The following is a 21,967-nucleotide window of genomic DNA, read 5'->3' as shown; positions in this document are numbered from 1 at the left end:
CAGGCGAAGAGCTGTGCATTTTGTAAACAATAAACAATATTTCGCTGATAAAAAAAGGGTTATTTGTTTTAAAAACAAGTTTTTAAATATGTGAGAAGTGAGAACAGTCCACCTTTCATAAGTTATAAAATAATGTTAATTTCGATCCAAACCGGTTTGAGATTTAGTAAGAAACTTTATTTAAGATTTATTGGGATAAGACATAAAACTACTGAAACTATGAAATATCTTAATGTAGCAGAAAAAAATGACGCTGCAAAGAATATCGCAATGCATTTATCAAGAGGGACTTCCAGACGGGTAACGGTTTAAGTCATTGAATCACAATATCTCACTGAAACGTTTATAAAATATTTGTATTGATCATTTACACTTAAATGTAAAAAATATGCTTTTTTAGAGAGAAGGATTATCTCAGTATAACAAAATTTATGAATTTGAAGGAGAAGTAATGGGACAAAAATGCCAAATGGTGATGACATCGGTATCTGGCCACTTGCTAGGCCTAGAGTTTGTGGGTTCATATAAAAATTGGCAATCCTGCAATCCGTTAACTCTATTTGATGCTCCAGTATTTAAATACTGCCCTGAAAACTATGAAAAAATAAAGGTATTTTTTTTAAGTAATAATTTGAAACCGGTTATGCACTTGTGTTTGAAATATAATTTTATTTTTGATGTGAGTATATAAAATATTGTGTACGAAATCTTAAACTAATTTCAGAAAACATTAGAAAGAGAAATACGCAGTTGCCAGGGGCTGATTATTTGGACGGATTGTGATAGAGAGGGTGAAAACATTGGTTTTGAGATAATAGAAGTATGTTCTGCTATCAAGAATAATTTAAGAATATTTAGAGCAAAGTTCTCAGAAATCACAGCAGTATCAGTTAGAAGAGCTCTACAAAATTTGGAACAACCAAATAAAAATATCAGTGATGCTGTTGATGTAAGGCAAGAACTAGATCTAAGAATAGGTATGTTGAGAATCTCAATAAAGTTATTTATTTAATATAATTTTATTAAATTATGTTTTAAGTCCAAAATAGAAAAGATGCATTGAAGAAAGCTGTTTTCCTGTTTATATAAGAAGTATATTTATTAATAACTCAGCCCCCGGAATCACAGACACAATAGAAAATCTATTGGGTCAGATCGGGCCGCTCGGGGCTCAATGGGTTAAATAACAAAATCATTAATAGTAACTTAGAATGTTACAGGTGCCGCATTTACCAGATTTCAGACATTAAGACTACAGAAAGTGTTTCCCACTAAACTAGCTCAAAGCTTGGTTAGCTATGGGTCTTGCCAATTCCCAACACTGGGATTTGTTGTAGAAAGGTACAGGGCAGTGGAAAACTTTGTAGCAGAAGCATTCTGGAAAATTAAAGGTATGTTTTAGATTGCTATTAACATTTTGCCTTAGTATAAAATTTCATATAATCAAGTAAGAATTTTTTCCATTTCTATGCAGCTGATGTGCATGCCTTATGACTGAATGCATATGAAACTCAGTTTTATTGCATTTTATTAAGACTTAATTTTATCAATGATACAACTTAGGTAATCTTATGTCTCAATTATTTTAGTGAATCATACAATGAACAATTTGAGTGTAGACTTCAACTGGGAAAGAATAAGACTGTTTGATCAAGAGGCATGTCAAGTTTTGCATGATGTGTGCACTGAGTCACCTCTTGCTAAAGTCACAGATGTTAAGACTAAACCCAAGTCTAAATGGAGACCATTGCCTTTGGATACAGTGGTAAGTATTAGCTATTATCGGGGCCAAGTATAATAGAGGAAGGACCTAGTGTACATATATTAAAATCATCATACAATATTCCAATTCAAATTCAAATTACATATTTATTTCTTCCTTTCACAATAGGTCCTTAGCTAATTTGTGATTGGAACACTCCTAGTAAGCAAATAATATGCTTGTGTCAGGAGGTTCCGCTCTTCCTTAACACTATTAGACACAGAAACAGAAATAAAACAATATGAATGAATACAATGCAAAAACACAAAAGAAAAGAAAGAATTTAATAAAATCTTTGTGTGCATGTGTGTGTGTGTGTGTGTGTGTGTGTATGTTCAATAGCTTTCAATTAACAAATAATCAAATACATTGCACTAAATATGCACAATTAGGTTCTTCATGTTGTTCACATTATTTACACTGAACTACAAAAGATATATGTAATTTCATTATTGTAAATTGTTTTAGGAACTTGAAAAGTCAGCATCCAGAAAACTGAAAATTAATGCAAAAGAAACAATGCGATTGGCTGAGAAATTATACACCCAGGGTTTAATCAGTTATCCTCGTACAGAAACTAATGAATTTCCTAAGGAAATGAATTTGGGACAACTAGTTGGATTGCAAACTGGGGACCCTAATTGGGGAGGTTTTGCTCAAAATATATTGGATAGCGGGGGACCTACACCACGACAGGGCAATAAGAGTGATAAGGCCCATCCTCCTATACATCCAACAAAATATACTAATAGTATGTAAATTAAATACATAAATAAATTCTAACATGTACAAAAAAAAATGTTGTGTGGTTTTATGAAACCACGGTAAAAGTGAAACTTTTTTTTCACACTATAGACATTTAACTAAAAATTATCGAATTTGTACGATAATTATCGTACGTATCGTGCGTCACGCGACATGCGCTACACAGACCAAAAAGTTTGAGACAATGTAATAAAAGTTTCACTTTAAAAGATTAAAATAATATTGTTGTGAATTTGTATTTTTTTTACACGCTTTTTATTAGCTTCACTTATATTAAGCGAACTTTGCTTGTACTGCAATAGATGTATAAAAAATACCTACATCAAACATCAAACAAATCACTGGTGTGACCTAAAAATATTGTTTAACGAAATTGCAACACTATTTTCGTTTTTGCGTCGTAAATCACACAAAAATCTCAAATTTTCAGGTTTAAGTGGAAATGAGCAACGTCTATATGAATTCATAGTTCGTTCATTTCTTGCTTGTTGTTCCAAAGATGCTCAGGGCCAAGAAACTACAGTCACCATTAATGTAGCAAATGAAATATTTTCCGCAAATGGTCTCATGATTACAGCTAGAAATTATTTGGAAGTTTATCCTTATGATAAATGGTCTTCAAAAGAAATTCATGTTTATGAGGTAAAATACATTTTTGGTATATTTATAATACCTTTACTTTTAGTAGCGACCTTAGTATGCAACAACACAAATAGTAACTTTTAGAGAATCTATGAGGTATCAAACTTGGATTATGTTTTTAGATTAAATTTTTATTAAAAGTACAAAAAATTGTTTACAACATAAAACATTATTTCATCTATTTACAGATGGGGCAAACATTTAATCCTACAAGTATTGATTTGGTCGATGGTAACACTTCCCCACCGAATCTTTTAACAGAAGCTGATCTAATTGCTCTGATGGAAAAACATGGTATAGGTATGAAAGAAAAACGGTTTGCTTGTAGTAAAATATTATAAGTAAATTGATTTATTACACAAGTAACATTCTTCCATGTCTATGTACATTTCTACACTGTGTACATCTACATTAATTACGAAAAGATAGATTTGATTCTTTGTATGTGTGCATTGTATTGTTTTCACCATTTATTCTATATAGATTAGTTTATAAGAATGAGTTATCCTACAATCAAGGAAGTGTCGTAAGTAACATAACAGCTTAAAATTAAACGCATACTTTTTACTTAAGGCACAGACGCAACTCACGCGGAACATATAGAAACAATAAAGAACCGATCGTATGTAGCACTCGCAGACGCCATACATTTTGTTCCCGGACTATTGGGTATGGGGCTTGTTGAAGGATATGACGCTATGGGCCTTAATATATCGAAACCTCATCTAAGAGCACAGTTGGAAGCTGATTTGAAAGCAATATCGGAGGGAAGAAAGCAACCACAAGTTGTTTTAGCGGAACAGGTATAACTTTTTTAATCTACAATATGAAATTGATAATTAATTTTTCCTGTATGAAAATATCCTTGCTCTACTTATAAGCCAATTTCGTACCCAAGCATTGTTGTTCTTAAGATTATTTCTACCCTAAACGCATGGAATTATTTTTTATTTGTATTCATTGACGATATTCTGGAACGAGGAACAGTGGGAATATGAAAGAAATAGTTTGGAAAATCCAAAAGTGCACGCCTCATAATCTCATCCTTTACAATAAAATTGATTATTTATAAAGAGTACACTATAAATATAAAAAAGAAATAAAATAAAACAGTTGGAAAAGTAAAGAAAGCGGTACCGTAATAATTGAGCTATTTTTCTTGTGGCCCCACCTAGATGTGAAACTGCGCAGGTTTAAGGGACTGACTACCCACTTATTTTTTTAAACCTTGGCTTATAGTATAAAGAATCGAGTTTATAATGGTGAATTTTGAGTACTTACACTATAAATATAAAAAAATAAAACATAAAATAAAGAATATATATAGAAATACTAAAATTATGGAGAACAGTCGATATTTTTTTTTGTTTATTTAATTACAATTAAACCACATCGAATCAGACCCTAAAAAAATGAAAGGGTTCTATTCCTGAGCATACTCAAGCGTAAGAGAAAAAAAAAGACTCGATTAGTAAAGTATTTCGGTCGCTATCGTGTTAACAAGAAAATCCTCCGCACATACAGACACACGGACGTCCAAGACAGAACTTTTTTAAACTGTTTTTTAACTAGTTTAAATAACAAAAATGACATCAAAAATATCATGAATGTTAAAAATAGTATTTTTTCTTAATATGTGTGTGTATGTATTATCTTACAAGTGCAATGTATGATACATAAAGACATTTTAAGTTTGATTCAATCAGATGTTTTGCGCGAAGTGACAGTAGTACCCACCTCAACGCTTCGCTTATGAGGCGTGTAATACCTTTAAATTTAATTGTATAATGTATTTTTTTCTAGATAGCAAAATATAAAGAAGTTTATCTAACCGTATCAGCAGAGGCGAATAAAATAGATGATGCGTTAGCTGAAAGGTTTAGCGAGAGACCGGCCGAATATACGCCAACTGTAGAAAATATGCCTAGTGATTTACCATCAGGTAATAATGTAATTTTCTACGCTTAACAATTTTTTTTTATAATAAAAATTACTACATTTATTGTTATAAATATTATTTATTGTTATAACAATATTGCAACTGCATTTATTGTTATACATACATCATATATGTATTAGATCTAGGTTTCTATAGTTCAATTTTATTTTTAGTTTTCAAATGCCCAAAATGCGGATGTGACATGTTAATTAGGCAGAGAAAAAATAATGCCGATGAATATTACATAAGTTGTTCGAATTATCCTAATTGTAAAAATGCCGTGTGGCTACCCAATATTGTGAAGACATTGCAAGTGTTGCCAGATACATGTTCTGATGTAAGTGATTATTATTTAAATACAGTAATTTAATAATTTGTACAAAATTTAATATACATTTTACAATTACAATTTTTTGTAGTGTGGTCCAAATTACAAAAAGCTAAAATTTGAATGGCGGAACAATTCAATAAATCATATTTATCCTCAACCGTACGTTACTTGCATTGGGGGTTGTGATACAACCTTTTTAGAGCTACTCAGAATAAATCTGAGCAGTGTTAAAAAAACAAATACCCAAAGTAGTGAAAGCAGTCGAAATGTAGCCAATAGCACTAGAACTAATGCAGTGCCTCCTGCGACTACTATGAGGCCAGCACAGCCAAGGCAATTTACACCTCCAGCCACAGTAGTTAGAGCTCCAAATCCCACGCCAGCTCCTAGAATGCCAGTGCCAAGGAATACTGGGAATGTTAGTACTAGATTCCCAACTCCAAGTAGTTCGGGAGACAACGACGATAATAACATCCTATGTGGATGCAATAAGCCGGCTATTTTATTGACTGTTCGTAAACAGAATGCTAATTTTGGTAAGTACCTACTTAAATTATAAAGTACATCTATGTCATAAATCAATATTTTTCATTATTTACCCCTTTTTCCTTTCTTTATTACAATATTATTTACGTAACTACTAAACTTATTAAAAGTACTCCAATATTATTAATCTTGTTAAAATAGTTTAACAAGATTAATAATATTGGAGTACTTTTACGGTAATAGTACCTTCCCAGCCTTTTTTATAGGTTAAATTATTATTAAATATATTTTCAGGTAAGAAGTTCTACAAATGCCAAGCTGGTAAAGACAACAACGGTTGCGATTTCTTTCTCTGGGCGCCAGAGTCTGTCGATGGAAACGTCCAGAACAATCTAGAAACTCCGCCCGCGAGTAATTCTTGGGGAAATTCGCAATCTGGTTCAAATAGGGGCTGGGGCATAGCACCGAGTATCAATAGAGATGATTATGCACCAAACGACGATAATGTTATGTGCAACTGTAATTTACCTTGTAAAAGGTATAACACAATATAATGTCACAATATAAGTCACTAAATTTATTATCTGTGAAAAATATTCAGGAAATTATAATTATAAGTTTTTGAAATTAGTTATGATATTTTTCTTTATTATAAAATAAACTTATGTCGTTAATCTAATGTTTTTCAAATTTTAGGATAACTGTGCATAAGGAAGGTGCAAACAAAGGTCGACCGTTTTATGGTTGTCCAAAGGAATTCAACTCTCGTTGTACTTTCTTTCAATGGGCGGACGAAGGAGCTACTAGTACTAGTACGACTACAGGTATGTCTCATTTAAATAATATTCCGTCTGTCTCCTGGTGAGGTCAAAAATAATCTTCATTAATTATAAATATTAAGTAGCTTTTCGTCCGCATAAGGTTGGTTATTGTGCAACACGGAAATTCCAATTTCTCCTCTTTAAATTTTTGCCTTTAAAAAAAGTACCTTACTTAAGGAGTCCTTCACATGCAAATCTATTTTTCAAACTATTTAGTCCTTTTTTTGCTTCAAAATATCTCAACCGTGACGTGTTACATATTATCCAAAACCTAAGTTACGGTATAATAAGTATTCGTATTCTCGGTCCCTCAAGCATGTGTAAATCCGAAACTGTGTAATTTGTATTATAATATTTGAATTTTTTGTCAATTTTATTATTTTGTATAATATAACCATTATTTTTAATTTTATCTTAGAATGGCGCGGAAATTCCACAAGAGGGCGAGGCAGGGGTCGGGCGGGAACCGACAGAACTGCGGGAGGGGAGGGGTCGCGGGGTCGCAAGTGTGGGTTATGCCGGCAAGAGGGACATACGCGGAATAGATGTCCTAATGCTAATTAGTTGGATGTACAAATTGAATAAAATATTGCCACATGTGAATATAATTGGCAGCAACTACAAATTGCCATTGATGTGAAATTAGTTTGTACCTAGCTCTATTATATATAACTAGTCTATCTTTTTTGTACTAGCTGTATAAATTATATAAATAAACTTGTAAAACAATTAGTATACGTCATACGATATTGGAGTCATAGATCTGCTATGTAGTTACATAGTACATAGTAACTTTTACAATAAAAAAAAGTTATAGGTAATATGTTCTGTGCCTTTTTAGCCTTACTAATTATAATTAATCGACACAATATGTAAATTAAATAACTTGTTTATAAGGATCTAATGATTAAACTGTATGTAGCTGTGAATAATAGCTATAATTTATTATTGTTTTGTTGAATATAATACACAACTGTTAATATTTTGTAACTAGAAATAAAAGAAAATGTTCTTAACATATTTTTGTTTTATTTACGTTCTATTAATCTATGTACACAAGATGACGAAATTGAAATATATACAATGCATATATTAAAAGATATTTCATTTGATACACGCCTATCGTAGACGAACAGCTTCATTTCCGTCTCTGACTTCTGAGTTTGAGCTATTGAATCGCAATAGACCATCAATCTGAAACATCATTTTTTTAATTTATTACAATTAATATTTATTACAACACAACCTTTGGCATGACATTACAATAGTCTTCCTGATGTTTCATATTATGTATTACCATTTATACTTTTTACTTTTCTGTTTCAGCGAACCCAAGCTTTGCGACCTTTGTATATCAGCCTGTTGTTCTGCTTCAACAGTTTTGTCCGTCATCATATCTAACAATATCTCGAACTTTAGACGTAGCATGTTATTTTCTTCCTCTAATTGCTCTAATTCTTTCTTTAGGCGAATATTTTCTTTGTGTGCCACGCCAGCCTTTCCAGATGCTGCAATTTAACGTTATTGGTAAATAATGGCCTAATAAAAACAAATGATGTCCATATTAATAAGCAATATCAAGTCATTATTTAATTAGAATAGATAATTGGATTTCACATACTAATTGGATGGTGTAATAAAAGCCAGCAAGGTCATCTGATACTGTAAATACCTAGAGTAGTAATTCGATACTAAGTTATTCATGAAGTAGGACAATAGGCTACGGGGAACAATATTACCTACCTATAATATATACAAACAAGAGGGGAAGTATCAAAAGTGCTTTATCGTTACATTATGTATTTGAGTAGGATTTTGCGTAGTTTTAAATAAGTATATTTTGTTCTTAACTTATGTTTTTACCTGGTATCCATTGACCTTCTTCAAAGGAAATTTCGAAATCTCCTAATTTTACTTTAAGTGGTTGGATATCAATTGATAGCTCCTTTGAAGCGTAATCACTTCCGAATTCATTTCTTAAAACAGACGTGTCTTGCTTTCTCACAGGTATTGTTTTTGGTGAAAATTTATTACTAAATAAAGGCATCTTCGGCAAATGGGATGCTATGCAACCAATGTTTGTGATACAATAATTCATTGAAAACAACGTTTGGTTTCCATAGTAACGAAATATTAAACAGACATTACAATATGCGATGTTATCACAGATTATGGCGCCCATGTACCTAGTACATAGTAACTCAATGGCGCCCATTCAATTTTTTTAAAACTGGCTATCCAGACCTGTATATTAGTATGTGCTAGTATTTTAGTGTAGAATTGCTAAATAAAAAAAGGATCATACACAATTTGAAATAAAACACATTTTTTGAATACTGTTGTATTTTAAATTCAAGAAATAGTCGACCAATATAAATAATAAATAAAATAAAATAGAATCATATAAAGGGCATTCGAATCAATAAATAATTAATTTACAAACATTAAAATCCTTAGCATAATAATTTAACTGGTAAATGCAGTGCCAATTTGTTTAAAACTTAAGAAATAAATAAGTAAAGCGAAAGTACAAATAAATTACTGCAGAGACTGACAATTTAGTAGTCTCTCTCTTAAATATAAGTAAACAATAATATAGTTTAACATAGATTAATAATATAGCTATCGGTAAAATCTGTATACAGTAAACAACAAATAAATATAAGTGTAATAATATGAATAGGATCTGTCGGAATTGTGTGCAAAATACATTGTGATTGTATCATATTAATATTCTTGATCTATACGATCTAACCCTAATACTTAATTAAGTAGATCTTATACTATCAGTCATCAATGGAAGTTGTTGTGTTGATCATAATAATTAAAATTATTAAGGCAGTAAATTATACAAATATGTGCCGTAAAAATATTCTGTTAATACTACGTCTTTAATTTAAATAACATCATAGCTGGGATTGTTAGAATTATTCCGCCGATTGTATACGTGGTAGTTGCACCAGAACACCAATATACTGAAAAAAAAAAAGTTTATTACATAACTAAGTAGAAGTGAAACAAGAAAAACATCGAAATTCAAATTTTTCAAATTATTTTACCAATAGGAAATTACATCCTTACATAATATGCGGGTAAAGATGTAGATTCCTACAAGAAAATGCGTGCGTACAAAGTACACAATATGTCAGAACTCAGAAGTGAAAAGTCTTTGTTATGTGTTGTTATGTTACGTTCGCCCTATCTCACTCTCTCTCAATCGCTCCCTCCCTCTTCTTAGAAAAAAAAACGCTGCACATCTTAGTGACGGTAATATTATTATTATTGTGTCATCCGTAAGAATGTTACCTTCATACACCTAAAGAAGTTTCAATTCAAAAACTCAATAAAATAATAAACAAAAAAAGTATACCCGTGGAAGCAACAAGCGGTCCGGCCGCGCGCGCCAACGCGCCGAGCGAGCGCACGGTGCCGAGCACGGCGCCGCGCGACTCGCTCGGCGACTGCGCCGCCGCCATTGACGTCATGCATGACACCGCGAATGCTGTCGCTGTTAAGTAATGATTAATAAACATGATTGGGGGGGGGGGGGGGGGGAAGTATCTCGCCTTGCGACGGTGCTGAAAAGAACTCCAGCTGAGTCTAGGGCCGGAGTCTAGGGCGACTGAGTGAGGAACCTACGGACTATCCGAGCGTCATCCAGAATGACTGCCCACTGTCATGGGCTTAACCGGTAAATCCAACCTCCTTAAATATTTTGGTTTCACCCTCAGTCGCCCTATAATATGCTCGCATAAAAAAACATGATTTATTATTATTTTATTGTTATATGTAAACATATTAATTATTAATAGTTAAAACAGACAAAACTGATGAAACAGATATTTCATCATATTTCACATAAATTAAAATAGACAAAGCTTAAATAAAAGATAAACATTTCCAGATAAGAAACGCAGAAAAATACTTAAATAACAACATATTTATGATATTTTAAGACGTCGTAATCATGTAAGATTAATTCTTAATCTTCTGGATTTGATATAAAGTTATAAAAATATCACACATTTATTTGCTATATATCGTATTCAATGACGTCTGTATAAAGCAAAATTACCAATCTTCTACTAGATGATATGTGTAATATTCAAGACCAAATCTAAAAAATAAAATAATATATAGAAAACGTAAAAGTGTGAAAATTAGAGGTATCTTCGTGTTTTATTTTATCGATTAATTTTAATATTTTATGTTTTTGATCAAACAGAATCCTCGAAAATATCATCTAATTTGATATAAATTTTATTATTAAGATTTGGTCTTGAATATTACACGTATCATATAATAAAAGATTGGTAATTTCGGTTTATACCCACTCTTAAGCGATTTAACAATTATTATCGTGGCATATGGATTTTGTCACACTCACATATTATCACAATAAAGATAAAGGAGCGTTAAGCGTCTAAAAAAATTAAGAAAATTATCACAAATACTCACACAAGGCGAACAGAACGAGGCCAGCCCACAGCCAAGCGATGGGCGCCATCATTGGCGGTCGGTTCGCTGCAGCTAATGCAACGCATAAGAACGAGAGCGGAGTTAACGCGAGTGCGAGCCGAGCCGCCCGCTCCGCGCCGCGAGCGCCAAGACGCCGAGCTGCACCGCCTTGTAGTACGCTCATTATAACACCTATAAATGCGGAATTTTATAAACTACGCGAATATTATTCAACTCTTTTTGAAGTGATACTTCTTTAGGAAAGTAAAATTTTAAGATCACGTCATGGCAATACCGTCGCATCATGAAGTAAGGCGACGAATGAATTTTGCCAAAGTTTCACTTCTGACACGGGTGCTCGGCACACACGTTCTTTTTGGATATTAATAACGCCCCTTATTTATATCACATGTTATAGTTTAGTTTCAATAAACTGCTAGAGTATTCGTCAACTAGAAATAATAAAGATTATAGCATGTTTCCAATGAATTCAACTGGCATTAAAATTCAAAATTAATATTTGTTTCTTGATTGCACGAGAGTATTCACAAATTATGACTTTAAAATTTATAAGAAAATAAAAGTATTACATTGTTGTCTTTAATCAATATGTAAAACACTGAATGAATGTTTTAGGAATTTCAATAAGTGATAGCAAGCACAAAATTCCTGTTGAATTATATTTTATTCTTAACAAAATCTTTGTTTCTTCTTTGAAGCAAATTTAAAATGAATATGTTTTATAGCATAAGCTAATAAATTTCTCTAATTATTAGATTCGGTGTCGGCGTAGAGAGGTCAACAAGTCCTTTAGATTAAAATTAAATAAAAATAGAAATACACATTTGAGTCAAAGTTTAGGAGGACCCAAAAAATCAACCATCTAAAATCATTGTATTTATCTTCTTACTAAAAATTTACTCATGTATCATAATGAAGGATGTGTCATTAAACATAATCTTACCTATAACTAAGAACATCTTTCCTTGTTGCATGGCAGTATATTTAAATGTATGGTGGGTAAGGAATGTCAAAGTGAACTCAAGTCCTGAGTAAATGAACAGATATATGAAGTATATAAGCCCAAGTTTATACAGGATTTTACTCTGGTGCGGGCTCAAATTCTTTACAGCACTGAATCTCACTAAATGCCAGGGAGATACATAGTCCAATGATTTGGAAAGTGATAAGGATAAGGGAGCTCTTTTTTCCTGAAAAATAAGCCATTGATTAATAAGGAAACTTTGATCTGGAGTTGATAATAAAATATGATAATATGTAAAATAAATTTGGTGAGAATAAGTGAAAAATATGTGTTAATATTTCATATCTATGTATTTAAATTTATTCTCAAGGCCTTTGTGGTCAAAAAAGAATAAACATAAAAACAGAATAAAATATAAACAACTTTGAGTGCATGCATAATGCATATCCTCATAACACATCAACATTAAATTAAAAATGCTATAATGTGCAAAAAAGGGTTTACCTTTGGCAATGTCTCAGGTATACAAAATGTAACAAGAAATATGTTTGCGAGTGAAAGGGACAGAGCATACAGTGCTGGCCGTTCACCCCACGAGCCCGAAGTGAGGTCATTGCTCTTTGCAAACCAGGCACCAGCCAGTGGACCAATTATAAAACCTACTGAAAATGCCAAACCTATTAAAGCCTGAAAAAAGATGTATATACAATAGAAGGAATGTGCTTCTTATAAATAACCAAATAAAATTAGTCATCAAATAGCTGAGATTGTATTAAAAATCACAAGTAGTGCATGACATTATTAACCATAATAATTAATAAATATTTTGAGAAACTTCTGAAGAAGACTACTAAATTATAAACTTAAAGAGATACAACTTACCATGCCTCTGGCTCTAGTTTTTTCATTAGATACATCAGTGACAATTGCCATGCTCAGACTGACATTGGCCTTACTCAAGCCTCCAATAAATCTGGCAAGAACAAACAGACTAAATGAACTAGCATACCTCCATAGCCCATGGGATAAAGCTATTCCAATCTGAAAGAAAAAAACATGAAAAATTTAATATTATAATAATTATATCCAGTATACCGTAATTTTAAAATTGAATTTATATTCATTGAACCATCTTTTCTCTCTTGAACCTATATAGAATTTTGAACTATAGGTTCTCAACTTAATAGATTTTTATCCAAATTTAAAAATGTAGTGTGTAAACAGGATAACTTGTGAGCCCAATGATAGCTTGGAATTACAAATTATATTTTATGTTATTATAAAATATTGTAGAAAATTAAATTAAAGATTCCCATTGCAACTTAATTGTACATATACAGTGGTGGTCACATAATTAAAGACACTAAGAGCATTTTATACTACCCAAGACACTTCTCTCAACATTTTTTTTTTACACTACCATTGGAACTTGTTAAATAATTTTAAAATATTCAGGTATGTGTTGTCTAATGCTAAACTAAATTTTATCAACAGAACTTGTCGGTTTGTTAGATTTTAATCGGTTCGTCCTTACTACTAGCAGTTTTAACCTAGCAAAGGTCTGGCCATATAATTAAAGACATTAGACTCGCTTATAAGAAATATAAAAAAAATATTATTTTAATGAGATTATTTTTACAACACAAAATACCTGACGTATTTACAAAACATTTGTACACTTTTCAATATTTGGTTGCATGTCCTTTGGCAGTAATGACGGTTTACATCTCTAGGGCATAGAAGCAACTAATTTTGTTCAAGTTGGATCACTAAATTGGTTCCATTCTTCGAAAATGTTTTGCAAAGTTAGTCGACGTTTGATGATCGCTTTACCGCGACTTCTTTCTTTCTTAATTTCATAAGTTTTCCATCGGATTTGAATCCGGACTGTTAGGGGGCCAATCCAAAACAGTTACAGATTAGTTCCTTAACAAGCACTTCACTACTTTTGCTGTGTGCTTGGGATCATTATCGTGTTGAAAAGTCCAAACAACAGGTAAATTTTCCTCTGCATAGGGCAGCATGGATTGCTCTAAAATATACTTGTACTGGAATTTATCCATGTTGCCTTCTGTCTTTTTGACAGGTCCAACACCAAGTCCAGAAAAACAGCGCCACACTTTGATATTTCCACCCCCATGTATGACTACTTTTTAGAGTATCTTGGATCCATTTCCTTATTGAGATGGCGTCTTACATATTGTTTTCTGACAGAATTAATCATATTTATCTTAGTTTCATGCAGAAACAGCACATATTTCCACTCTCGTTCAGGCCAGTGTTCGTATTTTGTAGCAAAGTGAAATCTTGCCTTCACATTTTGTTTTTTCAAAAGTGGTACTTTCCGAGATACTCTTCAGTGCAAGTTTTCCTCACACAGTCTCCGTCTAATTGTGCTTGCAGACCCCCCTTCAAGCCTGCTGCACCATACAACTCTGAACTGTATCAGTTCCGACCCTTTAAATGGATCTTTTTAGCCAACAACACCATTTTTGAATATTTCGGCCGAGTAGTTTCACTTGGTTTTGCTTTTCTGAGTACGTTTTCGGTCGTGTGGAACATCTTGACATATTTTATAGCATTCATAACCATATCCTTGAAACAGTTTAATTTAGAAATATTTTTTCTTGCGGAGGAGTCGCAACTCTTGTTTTTAACCATAGTAATTGATATTAAAACTATGAATACGTATGAATTTTAATTTTAAAAGTTAAAAATAACCAAAAAAATTATAGTGTCAACGATTTATGAAATTACGCGCCAAAAGGAGTAAAAGAACAATGCTGTTTCTTTTTATTTATAAAAAATTGTAACTCATTTCTTGTTGTCTTTAATTAATTGGCCAGCTATACGTACGTTAACAAAGTTTGTGTTACATTCCCACAGAGAGCAAGTGTCGAAACTAACAAGGAATATAACTATTTTTTGTCCCTCATTTTAAAGAACATATTGTCTTGTATGGTTTAATAAAAATAATACTAGATTAAATACCTTTTTCAGATAATTGTACTGCCTAATGTAAATCTTTTATGGTCAATTCGGGGGTGTCTTTAATTATGTGACCACCACTGTATATAAAAACCTAATATATTTTATCAACATGTATAAATTAAGCATACTCAGGTATTTAAATTACAATGGGTAAGTCATTATTAATGTGTCTAAACTAAATGCAAAAATAAATTAAAGTGATAATGAGAACTTAAATTAAGCTAATATTTTTTAATGGAAATTTTATAAATGCAATGGGTTTCCATGTCCTTGATAAAAAAACTTATCTGTGACATATATAAGTATGCATATCTTAAACTGATAAAATAACCTTGTGAAATAGTATTAAACTAACCAGTAATATAAAGGGGAATTACCTACACAAAGTAGATAGCTTAAAAAATAATACTAAACAGTAAACTGTTCATAGAAACACATACCAAACAAATTAACAATAAAGGTTTCCTTCCATATGCATCTGAAAGGCTTCCCACAATTGGACTTGTAAGAAATTGTAAAAAGCTATACATAGAGCCCAGAGCACCACCAAATAGAACTGAGGCAAATCTCTCTGGGGCACCTGTGAGCTTCTGAAAACTTTGAACTGCTTTTAGGAGAGATGAATATAAAGTTGCCTTATTGCCTTCCTCTTTATTATAGTAGTCTAATAGAGACGGTAGCAGAGGCAGTATCATTGTAAATGCCAGGAGATCTAATAGTAGGGACACAAATATTAATCCAATAGTTTTGTTGTTATAAGTTTTTTCAACTTTTTCTTCTTCAGCATTACACAATATTTCGTTGGCGGCATCCTTTCTCTTTCTTAAATCCCCATTTGAATTGATAAGTTTCTCCTGTATAAAATTCTAAACATCTTAATATGTAAACAAAATATTATATTGTGTTTTTTATTTAAATGTATTTTTATTTATTTAAATGAATAAAAATATATTTTTATTTATTTATTTAAATAAATAAAAATATATTTAAATAAAAAACACTATACAGTAATTCAATATTTGTTACTAGGTTTGCGTTTCTAATTTATAATGTACACGTAATTTTTTTTTATCTTAGAATCGCGTCTTATCCTCAGGTCTAAATCAAATAAATTTATTAGGGTCAAAAGTAATTAGAATGTACGTACCATTATAAATCTACACGAAATTTTTCAATTAAAATTATTTTAGAGATGGCTTCTAATGCCATTTATTAGCTAAAATGTTGGAATTCAATGTTAATTAGAACTTTCACTTTCAATCGCCGCCTATTACAACTTAAAGTAGGTCTTGTCGTGACATCAGACATGCAGAAAGTAGAGAGTAGGTAGTAAGCGCGAATCTTTGGCGCGAATAAAGTTCCTTTAGAACAGTTTATAAACAGGCAAATAGACGGATTACCTACGGAAGTAAACAATACACATGAAGTTATGAACATAACATTTAACAATTGACATTGCGTTTATAATTGCCAGTTAATAAATATAACATAACATGATTTTATTCGAAAGTACTTATGCACTGTAAACTTATCCCTAAAAATACTAAAAAAATATATAATACTAGCTGTGCTCCTTAGTTTTACCCACAGTGCTCTGCTCCTGTTGGTCTTAGCAAGATGATATATAGCCTATAGTCTTCCTCGATAAATGGGCTACCTAAAACCGAAAGAATTTTTCAAATCGGACAAGTAGTTCCCGAGATTAGCGCGTTCTAACAAAATCTTTAGCTTTATAATATTAGTTTATAGATAGAGCGATAGATAGAAATGTAATCCTCACAATTAATATTAAACTCTTAAAAATTCATTTAAATATATATTAAATAAATTTATCTGTATAATATAGCTAGATCATAGAATTAAGTATTATTTGTATACGTAGTATATTATTATTAGTCTGTGGTATTATATATTAGCTGTGCACTTTGATTCAAAAAGCCATGTATCAATGACCATTATAAGCTAAGAGCAATAAAATAAAAGCTAAGAGCAATAGGTACTTTGTCTAAAAGTGCCAAATTGTCTATTTCCCCCATGACATCAATTCACAAATGTCATAACCACGATGTATTTCTGTTATCTGTGTCCCGCTAGGAGTACTAGTGTTCTGTGTCTGTGTCTTTAGCGGTCTGTCGCGTCGCCATTTTGTATAAATGCAAGCGTTTCAATTTATGTTGACTGTTGTTTGTATTGTGAATTTAATTGGTTAAGAAAAAATGGGTGAAGACAAAGGTATGTTCATGATCCAATGTTCTCAATCACATCTCGGTCCATTATTCATTGTAAAATTATACATACATTATCTTTTTAGACCGTCGACGCAGATCACGTTCACGAGAAAGACGCCGTAGTCGTTCGCGATCTAGGGATCGTCGAGAAAAAAGGCGCAGCAAATCTAGATCGCCATCGAAGAGATCCCGTCGTCGTAAGCCGTCTTTATACTGGGATGTACCTCCACCAGGCTTCGAGCATATTACCCCATTGCAATATAAAGCCATGCAAGCAGCGGGTCAAATACCGGCGAATATTGTGGCAGATACGCCACAAGCTGCCGTACCAGTTGTTGGCTCTACTATAACACGTCAAGCACGACGCTTGTACGTTGGCAACATACCATTTGGAGTGACTGAAGAGGAGACAATGGAATTCTTCAATCAACAGATGCATCTTTCAGGGCTGGCTCAAGCAGCCGGCAACCCTGTTCTAGCATGTCAAATTAATCTCGACAAAAACTTTGCATTCCTTGAATTTAGATCCATAGATGAGACAACACAAGCTATGGCATTTGATGGAATAAACTTTAAGGGGCAGAGTTTAAAAATTCGCCGTCCACATGATTATCAACCAATGCCTGGTACTGAAAATCCATCTATCAATGTTCCTGGTGAGTATTATAAATGCTTTTAAATTTTTATGATCAACTAGCTATTTGCTTGCTCTAAACGACAATGCTTGTGCATCTTACAGTATGTCTTAGTTAATATAATTAACTGCTACTAACTGGACCTTTCTGACCTTATGTGTACCATTTGTTATGTTAGTATTTACAATAAATCAGGCATGTTTAGGATGACATAGATTGTACCAGTGTTGTTCTTATATTTATCTGAGGATGCCACAAATCATATCAAAGAATTATTGAAGCAATAGTATTTACTCATACACACACATTTACATATAATGTTAAGTGCATATTTTAACCTTACAATTTATAACCAATTATAATTTTACATTTTTACCATTATAGCTTACAAACATGAAATCCATACTAATATTATAAATGCAAAAGTAACTTCTGTCTGTCTGTCTGTTACTCAATCACGCCTAAACTACTGAACCAATTTTCATGAAATTTGGTATGGAGATATTTTGATACCCGAGAAAGGACATAGGCTACTTTTTATCCCGTGAAAAAGGCGCAATCCCGGAAATCCCATGGGAAACGGGAACTATGCGTTTTTCTTTAACTGCGCGGGCGAAACCGCGGGCGAAAACCTAGTTATTTATAAGTTCATGAGTAAAGATAACAACTAGTTGTGAAGCAACAACTTGGCCTTGCCTTATACAAAAATATTTTTTTTTCTTTTTAATTTAATGTTTGTAAATTGTTCATAGTTTTATTATGGAAATATGGATGAAATATTATAGAGAAAGCATTATATAATTTTTCTAAAAATACTTAATGCTAGATATATATAATAACTATTGTTATTAAAGTGCTTGTTTATAGTTTTTAGTGTTAATAATCCTTAGCTTTCCAATTAATATTTATAAATAAAGTACCCGTGTGGATTTTGGATTATTTTACATTTATTTTTATTAGTTAGCCATGATAAAGGCTTATCTTTTTGTAACCCATTGCTTAGTAAGGTACCAACTGACAAGAAGTTTTGCTTACCAATTAATATTCTGTATTTAAAAAAATTGTATACACACAAAGTTTATAAATTATTCTATTGTTGCATTGGCTACTTGCAAAATGTGATTTTAATTTCCACATACTCCAATTCAATTACCTATAATATGTATAATTCAAAGCTCAAGAACAACACTGTTTTCTCACTTGTTTTTGAAAATGTATTTATAATTTTTCAACTTGCAAGAAAGAACACAGTATGAGATCAACATGAACATTTTCATACATTTTATTGGCTGTGGTGGCTTGGTGCTTTGTGAATGGTATTGTTTTATGCAACAACTGAAATAAATTTAAAATACACTTAGGAATATATATGTTCAATACTCGGTAATATTTTTTTACAGCTGGTGTCATAAGTACAGTTGTTCCAGATTCGCCTCATAAAATATTTATTGGAGGTCTGCCTAATTACCTTAATGAGGATCAGGTAAGTTAAAACTGGCGAAGGGATAATGTGACGTGTAAATAAAATATATGAGTGATATTTATTAACTATGGTAATATCAAATGTTTGGTCATTTTGGACTAACAGATAACGTACTACCAGCTTTTGTAATGGGATATCCATACTTAAAAAATATTACTCAAACAAATCAATATTTAAGGAATTGACTATTAATCATCAGAAAAGTATTATAAATCTTCTCAATTGTTCACGAAAGTCAAACAATTACACACAATTGAATTTAAATTTCATTTTAAATCATATCCTAGAATCAAGGCCTGTAACAAAAAATACCTTGTAAGCCTTTCTTATAGAAACAGACCTATTGAATTTGACTTGATAATATTAACTGAAAGTTAAAAAAATCAAATCAATAGTCTATTTTTATTTAGAAACAAAAATCCTAAAATGACGTTTTATACATCAAACCTTGTATTTTGCAGGTTAGTCGCAATGAACATCTTTTATCCCGAAGATAAAATTCGTTTCGTAGAAATAACATAGCCGAACGGCAATTTCAAATTAGGTATCTCTCGTTTAAAGCTTACAAAGACCTTTGTGCAACCACTGAGACTTGTTACGTTGTTTAGCTTAGATTTTAGCGAGTTCCCATTAGGCCGTAGGTGCCGCTGCTATTACAGGGCGAGATTCAACAGTTGACAGGGCTACGGTGCTGCCAGCAGTGAGCCGCGATATAATTTGATACGTTTCAGGTATTTTCAGGTACCCAAACCGTGATGAGCGTGCACGTTACACGCTCGATACTTTCTTATACATCTCACTGATAAAGTTTGCTTTTTGCCCCTCCCTAGCATAGATTTGGTACATTCGCGGCCCGCGTGTCACTGTTGTCTCTCATTCTCACCCATACGTCTTGTACTTGAACGAGACGCCGGCACGACAAGGCAAGTCTCCTACGTTCACATGTGATTATAACTTGCGGCTATGACACAGGTCAGATTACACTAATTCATTGATGTTTGCTGACTTAAAGAGCAAATACTTACGGGAACAGAAAGATAAATGCTGTAATACTTTCTGTACAAATAGATAGTGATGCATAATATAATTGTTAAATATGAAAATATTTAATGGCGAATTTTATTTAATTTTTACGAATGTTTATCTAATTCTAAATAATATCGTGCAGGTGAAAGAACTTCTGATGTCATTTGGACAGCTAAGAGCTTTCAATCTCGTGAAGGATTCATCAACAGGTCTCAGCAAGGGTTATGCCTTTGCTGAATATGTTGACATAACTATGACAGACCAGGTAAAGTACACACCCGCGACTTATATTATTGATTTTATTCAGATTTTCCAAATTATTATACAATATAGTGTTCTCAATTTACAGGCTATTGCTGGTCTCAACGGTATGCAACTGGGAGATAAAAAACTGATTGTGCAGAGAGCAAGTATCGGAGCAAAGAATTCCACATTAGGTAATCCACATATAATTTCGCTTGAAAGAGCACACGCCACACACATGCACACATTTATAGCAAATATAGGCACATTGACTAAGGCTAAGACGAATTAATTTTCTGTTCAATGAGGTCTTAGGTCCGGCTAGTAGTAGGAATGTATGATTGAAAAAATTATTCTAATATTTAATTATTTTTTTAGCTATGACGGGTGCAGCGCCTGTGACGCTGCAAGTGGCCGGCCTGACGCTGGCTGGAGCGGGTCCACCTACAGAAGTGTTGTGCTTATTGAACATGGTCACACCAGATGAGCTTCGTGATGAAGAGGAATATGAAGATATACTTGAAGATATTAAGTATGTTATATATCTATATTATAATATCATTATTTGATCTTATATTCAAGGGTAAAATACTTAGTATTTACTTTTGTTAAATAAATATGTGCAATTTTAAAATCGTTTTTAAATTACAGGGAGGAATGCAACAAATATGGTTGCGTGCGAAGTATAGAAATTCCGCGACCAATAGAAGGTGTTGACGTACCGGGATGTGGAAAAGTATGTTTTATAGATTATTTAGTTTTGATTTTGATAACGATTCACATTTTAGTGAAAAATATATTTAAAAAAAAACAAATGAGTTATTAGTTTATTACCTACATGCAAAAAGTATTTTTTTAAACGAATTCTTTATTTTAGGTATTTGTCGAGTTCAACAGTATCGCCGATTGCCAGAAAGCGCAACAAACACTCACAGGAAGAAAGTTCAGTAATAGAGTCGTCGTCACCTCCTACTTCGACCCAGACAAATATCACAGAAGAGAATTCTAATGATCTGTCCATCTATTCATCTCATTCTGATTTCATTATGAACTAATTTTCTACAACCTTGCATTGATTGACATGTAAATTTACACGAAAGTACATGTACCTTCTAAAAATTATATTAATAATATGATATAATAAATAAAAACAAATACTATTTTAGTTTTAT

The 21,967-nt window shown here is 32.3% G+C and overlaps 3 protein-coding genes across 4 annotated transcripts; 2 read left to right on the top strand and 1 right to left on the bottom strand.

Moving 5' to 3' along the window:
• Positions 1 to 32: 32 nt before the first annotated feature.
• On the top strand, positions 33 to 7,762 carry LOC123695262 (DNA topoisomerase 3-alpha). 2 transcript variants are annotated; one of them, XM_045641034.1, is made up of 15 exons: positions 33 to 300; positions 401 to 610; positions 725 to 977; positions 1,221 to 1,391; positions 1,590 to 1,765; positions 2,231 to 2,513; positions 2,958 to 3,169; positions 3,358 to 3,469; positions 3,743 to 3,972; positions 4,973 to 5,111; positions 5,282 to 5,445; positions 5,528 to 5,975; positions 6,220 to 6,463; positions 6,622 to 6,749; positions 7,165 to 7,762. In XM_045641034.1, the coding sequence occupies exons 1-15, from the start codon at positions 133 to 135 to the stop codon at positions 7,308 to 7,310; spliced, it is 3,084 nt and encodes a 1,027-aa protein (XP_045496990.1). In that variant the 5' UTR covers positions 33 to 132; the 3' UTR covers positions 7,311 to 7,762. The 2 variants fall into 2 exon arrangements, with proteins under 2 accessions (XP_045496990.1, XP_045496991.1); XM_045641035.1 differs by having other exon boundaries at positions 185 to 300; positions 444 to 610.
• A 277-nt stretch (positions 7,763 to 8,039) lies between these two features.
• LOC123695259 (major facilitator superfamily domain-containing protein 10-like) lies at positions 8,040 to 19,127 on the bottom strand. The gene is made up of 9 exons (XM_045641031.1): positions 19,117 to 19,127; positions 16,328 to 16,521; positions 15,621 to 16,034; positions 13,072 to 13,230; positions 12,694 to 12,876; positions 12,169 to 12,415; positions 11,205 to 11,396; positions 10,117 to 10,254; positions 8,040 to 8,254 (listed from the first exon to the last, which is right to left on the bottom strand). Exons 2-9 carry the CDS (start codon positions 16,328 to 16,330, stop codon positions 8,040 to 8,042), a joined length of 1,551 nt encoding a protein of 516 aa, XP_045496987.1. The 5' UTR covers positions 16,331 to 16,521; positions 19,117 to 19,127.
• Positions 17,274 to 21,953, top strand: LOC123695260 (splicing factor U2AF 50 kDa subunit). The gene is made up of 8 exons (XM_045641032.1): positions 17,274 to 17,412; positions 17,492 to 18,064; positions 19,444 to 19,526; positions 20,695 to 20,817; positions 20,902 to 20,989; positions 21,174 to 21,327; positions 21,447 to 21,531; positions 21,673 to 21,953. Exons 1-8 carry the CDS (start codon positions 17,397 to 17,399, stop codon positions 21,802 to 21,804), a joined length of 1,254 nt encoding a protein of 417 aa, XP_045496988.1. The 5' UTR covers positions 17,274 to 17,396; the 3' UTR covers positions 21,805 to 21,953.
• Positions 21,954 to 21,967: the final 14 nt, after the last annotated feature.

This window comes from Colias croceus, chromosome 11, assembly GCF_905220415.1.
Source record: "Colias croceus chromosome 11, ilColCroc2.1".
Taxonomy (NCBI): Eukaryota; Metazoa; Arthropoda; class Insecta; order Lepidoptera; family Pieridae; genus Colias; species Colias croceus.
Note: the sequence above shows the minus strand (reverse complement) of the source record. Positions and strands in the feature narration are given on the sequence as shown.

What these genes read in the sequence shown, in the direction of transcription:
- LOC123695262 (XM_045641034.1), top strand. Translation starts at nt 133, where the DNA reads ATGTTAATTTCGATCCAAACCGGTTTGAGATTTAGTAAGAAACTTTAT. An exon ending in AAAACTATGAAAAAATAAAG is followed by an intron (nt 611 to 724) that starts GTATTTTTTTTA and finishes AACTAATTTCAG; the next exon opens with AAAACATTAGAAAGAGAAAT. An exon ending in AAGTTGTTTTAGCGGAACAG is followed by an intron (nt 3,973 to 4,972) that starts GTATAACTTTTT and finishes ATTTTTTTCTAG; the next exon opens with ATAGCAAAATATAAAGAAGT.
- LOC123695259 (XM_045641031.1), bottom strand. An exon ending in AAACTAGAGCCAGAGGCATG is followed by an intron (nt 12,877 to 13,071) that starts GTAAGTTGTATC and finishes ATCTTTTTTCAG; the next exon opens with GCTTTAATAGGTTTGGCATT. An exon ending in AAAGATGTTCTTAGTTATAG is followed by an intron (nt 11,397 to 12,168) that starts GTAAGATTATGT and finishes CCGCATTTATAG; the next exon opens with GTGTTATAATGAGCGTACTA.
- LOC123695260 (XM_045641032.1), top strand. An exon ending in ACATAACTATGACAGACCAG is followed by an intron (nt 20,818 to 20,901) that starts GTAAAGTACACA and finishes CTCAATTTACAG; the next exon opens with GCTATTGCTGGTCTCAACGG. An exon ending in ACGTACCGGGATGTGGAAAA is followed by an intron (nt 21,532 to 21,672) that starts GTATGTTTTATA and finishes TCTTTATTTTAG; the next exon opens with GTATTTGTCGAGTTCAACAG.